We start from the raw sequence: 13,914 nt of genomic DNA on the forward strand, positions 1-13,914 counted from the left end.
CCTAGGTACTGAGAAGCTGTCTAGATAGCCGGGCATCAGTGTGAGTGGGGAAGTCCCCAGTGCTTCAGGAGCAAGGCCAGCTGGTCACTGGCAGTTCCCATGCCCCCGTCCCCTAGGAGGGGCAGACACTGTGTAGGAAGGACCAGGGAAGTGAAACAGCTCTGCTTTGGCTTTGCAGTGCTGGAGATGGAACCCAGGCAGCCAGGCAACTAGGTAAGCTCTGCCTCTGAGGCACACTGCCGTCCCAGAATCCCAGCAGTGTCTGCCCCACGCAGTCCTGCCTGCCTTACCATGATGCAAAGGACGAGGGGAGAGGTCCTTCCATCACATTTCAGTGGCTGGGGTAGATGGAAGCGGTGGGGCAGGGAACAGGACATACTGCCGTCTGGAGTCAGTCTGATAGCCTGTGCCTGCAACTGTGGGCACGATGGCCCTCCACGTGTCCAGCCTCACGGCCTCCTTGTACTCTCAGGTCACGAGGCTCATCTGAAAGCCTTCTGGGCAGCTGGCTGCTCTGGCTTACTTCCCTGCCCTATGGTCCTGGCTGGCTTTCGTAAGGTTCTTTCTTGGAGCAGTTATCACACTGCCTAGGCCCTTGACACAGCTCCTTCATGGCAGTGGGGAGCGGGGAGCCTCTGGCTGCTAGTGGGGGTCAGGGGGTCAGGGGGTCAGGGGGTCAGGCCTCACTGGTGCTAAGTTCAGCTTCACTTACCTGTTTATCCAAGGTCCAAGCAAGCCTTGGACAGGATATTCAAATAACACAGTACCCTGACACAAATGCAAAAGAAAACCATAGGAATAGGAAATGTGTCGGTACTCAGACATTTATTACATCATAAAAAGTCCATTGGTGTTATTTTCCATATGTACATGCTCCTCTGGGTAGACCCCCCATCAAGTCCTATCTGTCCACCTTCCATGGTGCCAAGCAACTCCGAACTGACCAACTATTTGATGAAAGAAGAAGAACTGGAGGAGGTGGTCCAGGGCTGATGGGACTGGATGGAGAGAGGGACAAAGTGCAGAGTGGTTGGGCTTGGCTCTTAACGCCTAACCTGGCAGGGCACATGGCAGGCACTGCAGGGTTGGCACAGCAGGGTTGGCTCCATGCCTCCCCAGGGCTGCCAGGCTGAAGGCAGAGGCTACGGGTTATGCCTCTGTCACTCTCGGCTTGGAAGCTCAGGAATGAACAGCAGAAGAGAGTCTCAAAGCCTGAAGTGGATCCCAGCAGGGACTAGAAAAGTTCTCACTTCCCCCATCAAGAAATAGCAACAGCAGCTTGCTTTGGGCCTGAAGATGTCTGTGGCCCTTGAAACCGGAAGCGGTGCCTGGAACGCCCGGAAGTGATGGTCCTGATCTCCAGGGACCTGCCTTAGTTGACTTCAGAGGTGGGGATAGGGTCTGTAGGTCGGGGTGTGGACAAGAGAGGCACTGGGGAGGTGGCCTCGATGAGTGCAGGGTTGAGGATGATGGGCAGGGTCATGGGAGGCACCCCCACCTGCAGCGGTGAAGCCAGGGGCTGTAGGATAAGTGGGGGCTGGCCCAGTGGGGGAGGTCCCTCGGGGGGAGGACTCAGTCTGCTGGGGCTGGAGGCCACGGGCGATCCCGAAGAGCTGCTGCTGGCGCCTCGGGCAGCCTCAGGCTTCTCTGAGTCTGTAAGGTGAAGGAAGGCGCTGGCTGCAGTCACACTTGCTGGTTGGCAGGAGACCCTCGAGGTTCTGTTCCCTCCCCCCTCCTCTCAGGTGAAGCTGGAACCTACTCTTTAAACTCACGTCATGTAAAAAAATACACTAAAACATAAATAAAAAAATCAAACGAGTTTCAGTTTAGCCTCTGAATACAAACTCTATTTAGAGACTTGGTTACTGAATGATGTAAGGTGTAACAAAATGCATTCATCTGTCAACATAAAAACCCACAACTCATTTCAGGACGCAGCTTCTTGTCTCTACCTTTTGCTCCTTCACTGTACTCCTCCCTCAGTAGGTCAGTTTTGGTCTGGACGTTACATGCATTCCTGACAGAACTTTGTATAGTGGCGCAGCCCTCTCCTCCCAGCCTAGAGAGTTCATCACAGTGTAGCTGGTCCTGCTGTCTCCATTGGAAAGCAGGCAAACAGGATTCTCACACTGACTTCTTCCCAGGCTTCCAGCTACATCACAGCAGTAATCCTAAACTGCCCCGGGCATCTTCCTAGACTCACCAACCGACCATCTCTGAGGAACTCACCACAGGCCCCCACTTCTGAGGGTATCTCTGGGGAAAGTGGATGGCCGGGTGTCCTGGGGTCACCAGCAGCAGGAGTCAGGTGGGTGGAGGCCAGAGGTTTTTGGCTGTGAGGTTCCGTGGGCATGGGGTCTGGAGCAGAGAATCCAGATGGCGGCACTCAGTGCTTTCTTTCTCTCCTGCAGGATCCTGGCTACCCACCAGCCCTCCAACAACACCCCTGGGAACAGGGTCCCAGGTAGCTAAGGCTAGCTTCACATGCACCCCAAGATGGTGTAACTGGATTCTCCTGCCTTCAGCTCCTAAGTACTGGGGGCTATAGGTGTGTGCCACCATGAGAGTGGAAAGCTATTACTCTGTCCATCCTCCAGTGGACAGAGAAAATTAAGCTTGAGGATTCCTTGTGAGATTAGACCAGATCTTACCCTGGATGACGGTCTGCTTGAAGAGCTCATCACGTAAGTGTGGCAAAAAGCAATCAATGCGCTCCCAGGTAATCTCCCAGAGGGCAGAGGGACCGCCTCCTCTCGCATCTGCACTGTGGAAGATCTCTGCCGTGTCCATCACCAGGAGCATGTTCTTCAGAGACTCAGGGATTGCTTCTGACTGCAGGCAGCAGTGGGACCAGGGAACAGGAGAGGTAAGTTGGAGGCAGCCATGAGGGGCAAAGAGCAAGTCTTCTCGGCATGTGGAAGAGGAAGTGCTCAGTGGGAACTGGGTCGAGGCAGAACATACCAGCAAATCACTGGAACCTGCATGCATGTACTTGTCCATGAAGTCCAGGATGGTGAGCCACAGGGCAGCGAAGGTGGACAGTGACAGCAGTGGGGACAGGTGCTGCAGGAAGACCTAGAGCCCACCGGCCAGCCCCTTTCAGCCAAGGGGAGTGGAGAGCTTCTGTGGCCCTCTCCAAAGCCGAGGGAAGCTGGTTCCAACTTGCAAATATTCAATCAGAGGTTCCTCTGAAATCCAGACTCCCCCCTCCCCCCAAGTCCCTGGGCAGCCTCAACAGCTGGGGTCCTGAGCACTTACATGTCATCTTTGGGCCCTATGAGAAGGCCTGGCTTCTCTGTGGGAAAAGGCAGGCAGGGGGAGAGAGGAGGTGGATGCAGGGTGGTGAGCAATACCTTTGAGAGCAGTGTGGAAGCCCTCATCCGGGTCTCCTCCATTCCACCCACATCTGCAGGGCTGATATTTTCTAACAGCTTGGTCAGTAGAGGAAACAGCACCTGGTAGGTAAACATCCAATGTCAACTTTGCCCCAGGGAAGCTGGGCCTGGGTGGATGGGCATAGAACAGCAGAGAAGATCTGATGCTGGTGAATGGCAGGAGGTCTCGGGTTGCCTTTCTGCCTTACGATCTGAACTTTCCCTGGAGAGCAGTAAGCAGCCGTACCTTGTTAAAGCAGGCCTCCCATTCCAGGGCATCTAGCTTCTGTAGGTCATGTACCAGAAGTGCTCGCTGCAGGTACGTCAGGGCCTGCATCCGCACCTGGCGCCGGGCGTCACAGCACAGGCAGGCAATACCTAGAGTGAGAGCAGGTCAGGGTCTTCCAGGCATTGGTCTGGTGCTCCACAAGCTTCAATGGCACCCGTCCTACCTTGCATCCTTCCAAACCTTTACTCCAGGGTTACCTTGTAATAAAGGGCACCAGCAGTGGGCCCAGAGGGTGCGTGAGTCAGCGTCAATCTTCCGGCCCCCGGACTCCAGGTGGCGCTGCTCCTCTGCCCATGAGCTGTAGATGGAGGCGGCACGAGTGTGCAGGGTGTGCATCAGATCCAACAACTGGGATGACAGGAGTGTAGGATGTGACTAGGGCTGTTGTGCTGGGTCCTTCCCTCCCTCCCCAACTACCCCTGACTGGGTCTTCAGGGGACCCTCAGCACAAGCTAGGCCATAGTCCACTCCTCTCACAACATCCTCGGCTTCAACGGGAGCTCCCTGCTCTCGTCCTGGTGATGTCCCTCAGAGGAAGGAAGTCAAGAGTAGAAGATATGTACACTGAGACCTAAGATCCTGACATTACAGTGAGGAGGGCACTTTCTAGTTTTGAATTTTTACAACGTATTTATCTTTATGGTGTTTTGTTTGTGCACTGGATCCCTGGGACTGGAACTTTAGATGGCTGTGAGCTGCCATGTGGTGGGGGAACCAAACCCAGATCCTCTTTACTGCTGAGCCATCATCTCTCTGGCTCCAAGAACGACACTTTCAATCCTACTTCACACTGCTGATGGACTTACTTTATTAACCTCATTACAATAAAAACATTTATTTTGTTTGTGTGTGCACGCGCCACAACATGTGTGTGGAGGGAACGTGTAGGACACGGCTCTCTTCCCTTCATGTGGGTTCTGGGGTTGACTCAGGTCACCAGCCTTGGCAGCAAGCACCTTTATCCACTTGAGCCATCTCCTGAGTCATGGCAATTGTCCTTGTTGATCTCATCAGGGCTAGTGAGCTGGCTCAGCAGGGAAAAGTACATGCCATGCAAGCCTGGCACCTGAGTTGGACCCTGGAGCCCGTGCATAGGTAGGAGAGAAGCAGCTCACAAGTCCTCTGACCTCACATGCATGCCATGGCGCACATGCCCACACACAATGAGAAACTTAAAAAACAGAGCAAACCTCAGACTCAAAGGTCTCCATGGCCAACAGGTCATGGCCACATTTTTTTTCCATCAGTTTTCTTTAAAAAAAAAAAAAAAATCAACCCCCCCCCCCCAAAACAGGGCTTCTCTGTGTAGCCCTGGCTATCCTAGAACTTGCTCTGTAGACCACACTGACCCTGCTTCTGCCTCCCAAATATATTTATTCTGGTTTTTGTTTTTTGTTTTTTTTTTAAAGATTTAATTACTTTCATACTGTATGGGTATTTTGCCCGCAGTATGTCTGTGCACCATGTATATGTAGTGCCTACCGAGGCCAGAAGAAGGCACCAGAGTCCCCTGAACCTGGAGTTACAGATGATGTGAGCTGCCATGTGGGTGCTGAGAACTCAATCTGGGTCCTCTGAGGAGCAGTCAGTGTCCTTAGCTGCAAAGACACCTCTCCAGCCTTCAAATGAACTTATTCTTAGAAATGGGCGTGCACATGTGTGCCCATGTGACTTCAGGTACACCATGTGTGCACAGGCACCTGCAGAGGCCAGAGAGTGTCGGACTCCCTGGAACTGGAGATAATGACAGCAGTCACAGCTAGCTATCTGACGTGGGTACTAGGAACTGAAGCTCGGACTCACAGATCCACCCGCCCGCCTGCCTCTGCCTCCTGAGGGCTGGGATGAAAGGTGCGCCACCATGCCTGGCTTTTCATCATCTTTCTAAGGCTATTCTGAAGACAACTGTTTCTCCATTTGTCTAGTCAGACAAAGCCAGCCTGAACAAGCAATAACTGTGGAAGGACAGACAAAATGCTAGAGAAGTAGCTGCCTCTAGTAAGGGGAACTCTGGCTGCATATAGGAACAAACGGAAGCTCAATCTTATCAATCCATCTTTTTATATCTTCCGAACCTTGTATCATGTGCATAGATTACATAATAAGTAAGTGAAGTCTTTCCATACATAAATTGAACTAAGGGTCTTCTTGCACACGCTATGCAAGAATTCTACCACTGAGATAAATCCCCAGCCCCAAAAATATTTAATTTAGTGCCAGGTGTAATGGCACACACCTTTGATTCTGGTACATAGGAGGCAGAGGCAAGGAGAATTCTGTGAGTTTGAGGCCAGCCTGGTCTACCAGGGAGTTCCAGGTGAGCTAGCACTACATAGTGAGACCCTGTCTCCAAATGATCAAGCACACTGTAAGCAAAGACTTATAGATGGTTTTGGATAAGGGGAACACTGTGGGGTGGTGGTTCAGGGGATGGGCAGTACACACTGGGTATTTCTTCTGGGTTCTGACTTTCCCTGGAACCGCCCAAGCTCTGAGTCTCAGGTGCAGAAGAAGTAAAGGGTGCCATACTTACGTCCTGACTGACCTGTAAAGACACCGTATGGTAGCTGGCAGGCACGCCTTCATCCTCCTCCTCATCACTATGTCCACCCCGAGTGGCATGCTGGTTGGAGGTTCGAGGTCGCCGAAGCATCGAACCCTCTTTGGGTTTCTTCTTGAAGCGGTTCCCTTTGCTGTCATATTTGTGACTCTTGCCACGTTTATCCTGGGACTTGCACCCTGAGCAGAGCCAGACTTACGTCACCTTCCCACAGCCTTAGGGCAAAGATGCCCTGCCTTTCTCTCCTCTCCACCTGACCCCAACTGTCCCTTCAATAGGTGACTTACCACCATTCAGACTGGCCTCTACAAAGATGCGGAGAGTCTTGACGCAAAGTTCGAAGTTGTCAGGGGTGATGTGAGCAGCATCACGAACAATGAAGGACAATGACTCCACACACTTGAGCAGGGACTTAGTGTCGTGTGGTCCCAGGTCCAGGCCCACCGTGAGGCTGTACTGATTAACCAGGGGGGAAGGGCCTGGCCTGCTGAGCCCTGCTCCTGCTCTGGGGGTGTCAATGTCATCCTTCCCCACCTGTAAAATAGACACGATACAAGCTGGGGCCCCTGTTCTAAGCGGCCCCAGATGTCTCCCTGAGAACCCAGAATCCTTCTTACAAGGTTAGGATGGTAGTAGACTCACCACTAACCAACCACTGTTGACCATATCGGCATCTGTGGCTGATCGGTGTATCCTGCCAGGCCTGCCGTGGTCAGTGTAGACTTCCGAGTCGGAAGTGTAGCCTCGGTCCAGGCTGACATCGTTCTGATGGTAGGATGGGAGCTCGCTGTCTGACTGTGCTCCTATAAGCCAGGCAGGGAAAAGCAGAGTAAGAGCAGAGATGGGACATAACAGAATAACAGATCCTGAAGAAAGGTGCGGAGGCCTGGCATCTTCTCGTATGCCTGGCTTACTTTTGGTCTAGTCACTAAAGGGCTGAGGCCTGGATATCGTCTCTCTCTTGACCAAATAGGGCAGCAAGCTTTGGGCTTCTGACAGCAACTAACAGCAGCTGTTCAGGACAGGAGGTGGCACAGGACATAGGTTTCTGTAAGACGGTCTTCAGGACAGCAGGAACTTGGCCTGAGAGCCTTCTGCACTGCCTACTTGCCTTCATGCTATCTAGCCTGTGGGTAGCCGATACACACAGGAAGATCTGGAGGCAGATGGCAGAAGCCAGGTGTGTTTAATCTGCAGAACGTAATAACCTGTGTTTTGTTTTCCCACAGCAGCTCCTGGGTCCTAACTGCTTATCTGCCAGTGAGCATCTTCCCGGGAAAGGGCATACCAGCATCAGGAGCATCAGCCCTGGCTGTGGCCTGTAGAGCATCTGGAGGCTTCACGCCTGATCCAATGCACTCCAGCAACGTGAAGAGGGTGGCCCAGTCATCACCCGAGTGGATGTTGGCTGCATTGGTCTTGAGGAGTTCATGGAGCCCATATGCAACCTGGTGGCTGACTCTGGACAGCACGCTGGGCTTCATGAGCAACAGAATGCGCAGGGAGAGCAGGACCTGGAATGGAATGGGATAGGGAGTAGAAAGTGGGACAGACGTAGATAGAGTTTCCTGACTAATCATCCCCATTGGTTATTTAGGCTAGTGAGGGGACTGGCTTGGTCTCAACTGTTGCTGATCTGGTCTTGTCTTCTTTTCTTTTGGAGTACTGGGAATTGAACCCAGGGCCTTGCATGTATTAGGCAAGCACTGTACAGCTAAACTACACCCTTGGCCATGCTTCATTTTTTTATATTGGTATTTTTATTAATTATATGTTCACACATAGTTGTAACAACACATAAAGAGTTTCCAATCTATTCCAAAGGCAATATGATACCGACGAAGTATAACATGGCAACAAGGACAGAATTAGGAACAATCTCCTTGTTCCATAGGCTTCCCCTAAGTTTACTTGAATTCATGTGAACTGTGTGTGTACTGAGTTCCACACAATTTTATCACCTGTGTAGGATTGTCTATCCATAAGCTCCTACAATAGCCACTTTTCCAATCCTTTCCTCCTGTCCCATTCCCAACCCTTAGCTATCTGTCCTCAACTTCTAAAATCCTGTGAATTCCAAAGTGTTGTCTAGATGGAATTATCCTTAAGCCTGGTCTCTCCCACCTGGAGACCTACCCGCGTCTATCTTTACACATGGGGTCTGTTGCTCTGAGTTGCTGGAGAGCACTCCACAGTATTTTTGTACCGTAGTTTATTCCTTTACTGCAATCATCAGGCTGACTCCAGCTTCTGGCTTTGATGAATGCAGCTTCAATGAACATTTACATACATATTTAAAATTAAAATAAGCTCTCATTTTTTTCTGGGATAAATGCCCACAAGTGTATTTTCTGGGCTGTATGGTAAGCGAATATTCAGTTTTATAATAAACTACCATTAGAGTAGCTATATTATTTTTTATTCCCACAAGAAATGTATGAATAATCTAGTTTCTCTGTATCCTTGCCAGCATTTGGTATTATCACTTTTAATTTGAGCTATTCTGGTAAGTACACAGTGATGTGTGTTATTTTTGCATTTTCCTAATGGCAAATGCTATTTCATGGGCTTATTGGCCATTTGTATATCATCTATGAAATATCTCTTTCTTTTTTCCATGTTTGCATTTTCATACTGGACCTTTCTCAAGTAATGATTTGTAAACATTTTTTTTTTTTTTCTAAGACAGGGTTTCTCTGTGTAGTTTTGATGCCTGTCCTGGATCTCGCTCTGTAGACCAGGTTGGCCTCGAACTCACAGAGATACACCTGGCTCTGCCTCCCGAGTGCTGGGATTAAAGGCGTGCACCACTACCACCCAGCTTTGTAAACATTTTCTATTGCTTTATAACTTATCTTTTCATTTTTTTTCAACTAAGCTTTTAGATTGAAAGTTTTGAGCATTAGTGAAGTCTGGTTTATCAATCCTTCCTCTTATAGATTGTGCTTTTAATATCAAGTAAAAAAATTATTGGGCTGGGCATGGTTGGTGGTGGCATACACCTTTAATGCCGGTACTCAAGAGGCAGAGACAGGCAAATCACTGTGAATTTGAGGCTAGCCTGGTCTACATAGTGAATTCCAGGCCAGCCAGGGCTATACAGTGAGACTCTATTTCAAAAAAATTAAAAACTAAAAAATAACTAACTAAGTCTTTAGTCAGCTCATGTACCTATGTCTTTACAGAGCTGTTTTGTAGGGACATACAAATGACAACAGAGAGTAACAGCCACTTGCTGGGGGGCAGGCACCCCAGTCTTCCAGTCACTGCTCTTGGCTTCCTGTTACTCTCAAGCTCTTTAGTCACTGCAGATGCTGTACAGTAACAAGAGCAGGAGGGGCTTATTTCTCTTTCTGTCCTTCCCAGCTCCACTCTGCAGCTGGAGTGTAAACATGGGAGGGGAAAGAAGAATTAGGGCTATGCACAGAAGCAAAAGAAGCTTGTTTCAGACTGTGACAGGGTCCAAAAGGAGAGATGTGAGCTTGAGTCCCTCCAGGATAGTGCAGTATTTGTGTTCAGGCTTTTGATTAAAAAAAAAAAAAAGTATGTAATAAACCAACAAACCACATTAGAAATACTTACTTTTAGATCCTAAGATTTTTCTCCTATGTGTATAAAGGTTTTACAATATATATATATATATATATATATATATATATATATATATATATTCTTTTCATTTTTTAGATCTATTATTTTGTATGTATGAGTGTTTTGCCTGCATGTATGTTATGTGTACCATGTACATGCCTGGTGCCCAAGGAGTTCACAAGAGGGCACCATATCCTCTGGAACTGGAGTTACAGATGGTTGTGAGTCACTATGTGGTGCTGGGAACCAAACCCAAGGCCTTTGCAAGAAAAGCCAGTGCTCTCTACTAATGAGCCATCTCTCCAGTCCCTCCACTATGTCTTTAAAATTATCATCTATTTAATTTTTCTGAAAATAAAGGTTTAAGTCAGAGTTCACTTGGGAGATTGAGACAGGAATATGGCCAGCTTGGGCTACATAAAAAGACCTTGTCTTAAAATCAAAACCAATCAACCAAAAAAGACCCAAAGTGAAACAGCTACAAACCATTCAGTTGAACACATCTGTGTGAGTCTATTTTCAGATCATCTATTTGTTCAATAGCTAATATTTGTCTACTTCTTCATCTATATTATATACTTTAAAAATTGTTTATTGTTTATGTGTATGGGTGATTTGCTTGTATGTGCTGATTGTACGTGTGTCTGTGCACTAATGCAGTATTTACAGAGGCCAGAAGAGGGCATCAGATGTCTGGAATTGGAGCTCCAGAGGGTCATTAGCTACTGTGTGGGTTGCTGGAGGTCCAATCAGGGTTCATTGGTAAAGGAGCCAGTGCTCTTAACCTTGGAGACATCTCTCCAGCCCCCAACCTACATAACCATTACTACAATGAAGTTTATTTATTTATTTATTTATTTATTTATTCATTCATCCATTTATTTATTTATTTATTTTATTTATTTTGGGTTTTCAAGACAGGGTTTCTCTGTGTAGTTTTGCGCCTTTCCTGGAACTCGCTTTGGAGACCAGGCTGGCCTCGAACTCACAGAGATCTGCCTGCCTCTGCCTCCTGAGTGCTGGGATTAAAGGCGTGTGCCACCACCACCTGGCTACGGTGAAGTTTAATATTGGCTAGAGTGGCAGACTACGGGGTGCACAACTGTAATCCCAGCTTAGGGAGGCAGAGGCAAGAAGAGGGAGGCCATCCTGAGATACAAACTAGACCCTACATCAAAACAACCCATCAGGGCTATACAGTAAGACTGTCTCAAAAACAACAATAAACCTAACCAACAACAAAACCCAGGCTGGTGAGATGGCTAATGGGTAAAGACACTTGCTGCTATGCCAAGCCTGATAACTCGAGTTATATCCCAGGAATGCAAGCTGTCTTCTGCCTTCCACATGTGTACACATCTACTTACTCATCCATGCAAATAAATAAAAATATTAATATTTTATCATTAATTATCAATTATTTTATCATTAATTTTATTATTATTATTAATATTAAAATGTTAGTAACAACAACAACAAACTAGGTAGAATATTCATCCCATTTCATTCTTTGTAAAAATGTTTGGCTATTGTAGGGCCTGTGACTTTCATTCTAAATTTTAGAATAAGCTTCTCCAGGTCCACAAAAATCTTTGCTGGAATATTATAGAAGCCGCATTAGCAGATGGTAATGGCGCACACCTTTAATCCCAGCACTCAGGAGGCAGAGGCAATCGGATCTCTGTGAGTTCAAGGCCATCCTGGTCTACAGAGAAACCCTGTTTCAAAAAGAAAAGAAAGAAAGAAAAGAAGCTGCATTACATATGTATATATTGGTCGAGGGAAGAACTGACATCTTAAATGTATTGAGTCTTGTAATAATCCATGGTATGGCCTCTTAATGTATTCAGGAGGCTCTCTCTGATTAACATTTTGTAAGTTTTTTTAAGACAGGGTCTCACTATGTAGCCCCTAGTTGGCCTAGAACTTGCTATGTAGACATGCTGGCCTTGAACTTACAAAGATCTGCCTACTTTTGCTTCCTGAGTGCTGGGATTAGAGACACTTGCCATCATGCCTAGCTGCATTTTCTAGTTTTTAGCATATAAATGCTAAATGTTTTGTAAGGTGTCTAAGAATTTCACTTTATTTGGAGTACTTGTAAGTGGTATTGCTTTTATGCTTGTTCATTTGAGACAGGGTCTTAAATAGCCTAGTTTGCCTTTGAATTGACTAGGGAGCTGAGGATGGCCTTGAACTCCTAATTCACCTCTGCCTCTACCTCCCAAGTGCAAGGATTAAAATCCTATCCTGCTAGGATTTCTGTGAATTTGAGTTCGAGGCTGGCTTGGTCTACAAGTGAGTTTCAGGGCAGTCAGAGCTAGACAGGGAGATCCTATTTTGTAAACAAACCAACCAACCTGTGCTGCCAAAGTCCTGCCTGACCTCCCCCCCACTTTTTTTTTAAAGTCAGGGTCTCACTCTGAAACTCATGATGTAGTCCAAGTTGGCCATGGCCATGATCCCCTGGTGATCTGTCTCACTCCTGGATGCTGGTATCATATAGGTGAGTGACCATGCCTGATTATCTAGTGTGAAATTGCAGCAATTTCTTTCTTTCTTTCTTTCTTTCTTTCTTTCTTTCTTTCTTTCTTTCTTTCTTTCTTTCTTTCTTTCTTTCTTTTCTTTCTATCTATTGAATCATCTCTATCTAATCATCTCTATCTATCTATTGAATCATCTCTATCTAATCATCTCTATCTATCTATCTATTGAATCATCTCTATCTATCTAGTCATATCTATCTATCTATCTATCTATCTATCTATCTATCTATCTATCTATCTATTCATCCATCCAATCATCTCTATCTATCTAATCATATCTATCTATCTATCTATCTATCTATCTATCTATCTATCTATCTATCTATCTAATAATATCTATCTAATCACCTCTATCTAATCATATCTATCTATCTATCTATCTATCTATCTATCTATCTATCTATCCATACAATCTCTATCTATCTAATCATATCTATCTATCTATCTATTGAATCATCTCTATCTAGTCATCTCTATCTAGTCATATCTATCTATCTATCTATCTATCTATCCATCCATCCATCCAATCATCTCTATCTATCTAATCATATCTATCTAATAATATCTATCTAATCATATCTATCTATCTATCTATCTATCCAATCATCTCTCTATCTAGTCATATCTATCTATCTATCTATCTATTGAATCATCTCTATCTAGTCATATCTATCTATCTATCTATCTATCTATCTATCTATCTATCTATCTATTCATCCATCCATCTATCCAATCATCTCTATCTATCTAATCATCTCTATCTAATCATCTCTATCTATCTATCTATCTATCTATCTATCTATCTATCTAATCCTATCTATCTATCTATCTATCTATCTATCTATCTATCTATCTATCTATCTATATCTATCAATCTATCTATCTATATCTATCAATCTATCAATCTATCTATCAATCTATCTATCTATCTATCTATCTATCTATCTATCTATCTATCCATCCGAGGCAGAGTCTCTCTACACAGCCCTGGCTCACTATGTTGGCCTCAAATTCAGAGATCTGCCTGCCTCTGCCTCCCAAGTGCCAGGCTGGAATTGCTTTTTTAAAAGACAGGGTCTATGTGACTCTAGCTAGCCTCAGATTCATAGAGATCTGACTATGGCTGCCTCTGCCCCTGGGATTAAAGGCATATACCACCATGTCTGCCTGAAACTGTATTCTCCTTCTCCTCTTCTATGTGTTTTGCCTACATGTATATACATGCACCATATGTGTACCTGGAACCTGCAGAGGTCAGAAGAGGGTACTGGATCCTCTGGAATAAGATTATGGATGGTTGGAGCTATCATGTGGGTGTTGGGAACTGAACCCAGGTCCTTTGCAAAAGCAGCAAGTGCTATTAATGGCTGAGCCATCTCTCTAGCCCTGAAATTACATGTCTTAATTTCAACTTCCATATGTTCATATTATCATGTGGAAGTATGGCTTTTGCGTGCAGATCTTAAGTCTTGTGACTGTTGAACCTAATTGTTGTTCAGTACTAATTTTTTATACTTGAACCATGGGATCTCACCCTTAGGATTCGAAGTGTAA

General features: G+C 46.3%; 1 protein-coding gene across 11 annotated transcripts in view; it reads right to left on the reverse strand.

The window, feature by feature from the left end:
- Positions 1-806: 806 nt before the first annotated feature.
- Positions 807-13,914, reverse strand: part of Gbf1 (golgi brefeldin A resistant guanine nucleotide exchange factor 1) — a 156,417-nt gene continuing 143,309 nt past the window's right edge. For 7 of the 11 annotated variants that reach the window (XM_059257070.1, XM_059257068.1, XM_059257067.1 and 4 more), the window contains 11 exons: positions 7,512-7,737; positions 6,866-7,026; positions 6,511-6,757; positions 6,197-6,402; positions 3,861-4,011; positions 3,622-3,752; positions 3,354-3,455; positions 2,962-3,075; positions 2,652-2,832; positions 2,230-2,358; positions 807-1,653 (listed from right to left, as the gene is read on the reverse strand). In XM_059257070.1, coding sequence (XP_059113053.1) covers positions 1,373-1,653; positions 2,230-2,358; positions 2,652-2,832; positions 2,962-3,075; positions 3,354-3,455; positions 3,622-3,752; positions 3,861-4,011; positions 6,197-6,402; positions 6,511-6,757; positions 6,866-7,026; positions 7,512-7,737 — 1,929 coding nt within the window. In that variant the 3' untranslated portion in view covers positions 807-1,372. The remainder of the gene's footprint in view (positions 1,654-2,229; positions 2,359-2,651; positions 2,833-2,961; positions 3,076-3,353; positions 3,456-3,621; positions 3,753-3,860; positions 4,012-6,196; positions 6,403-6,510; positions 6,758-6,865; positions 7,027-7,511; positions 7,738-13,914) is intronic. The other 4 variants (XM_059257065.1, XM_059257064.1, XM_059257072.1 and 1 more) reach the window with 1 other exon arrangement.

This window comes from Peromyscus eremicus, chromosome 1, assembly GCF_949786415.1.
Source record: "Peromyscus eremicus chromosome 1, PerEre_H2_v1, whole genome shotgun sequence".
NCBI classification, from domain to species: domain Eukaryota; kingdom Metazoa; phylum Chordata; class Mammalia; order Rodentia; family Cricetidae; genus Peromyscus; species Peromyscus eremicus.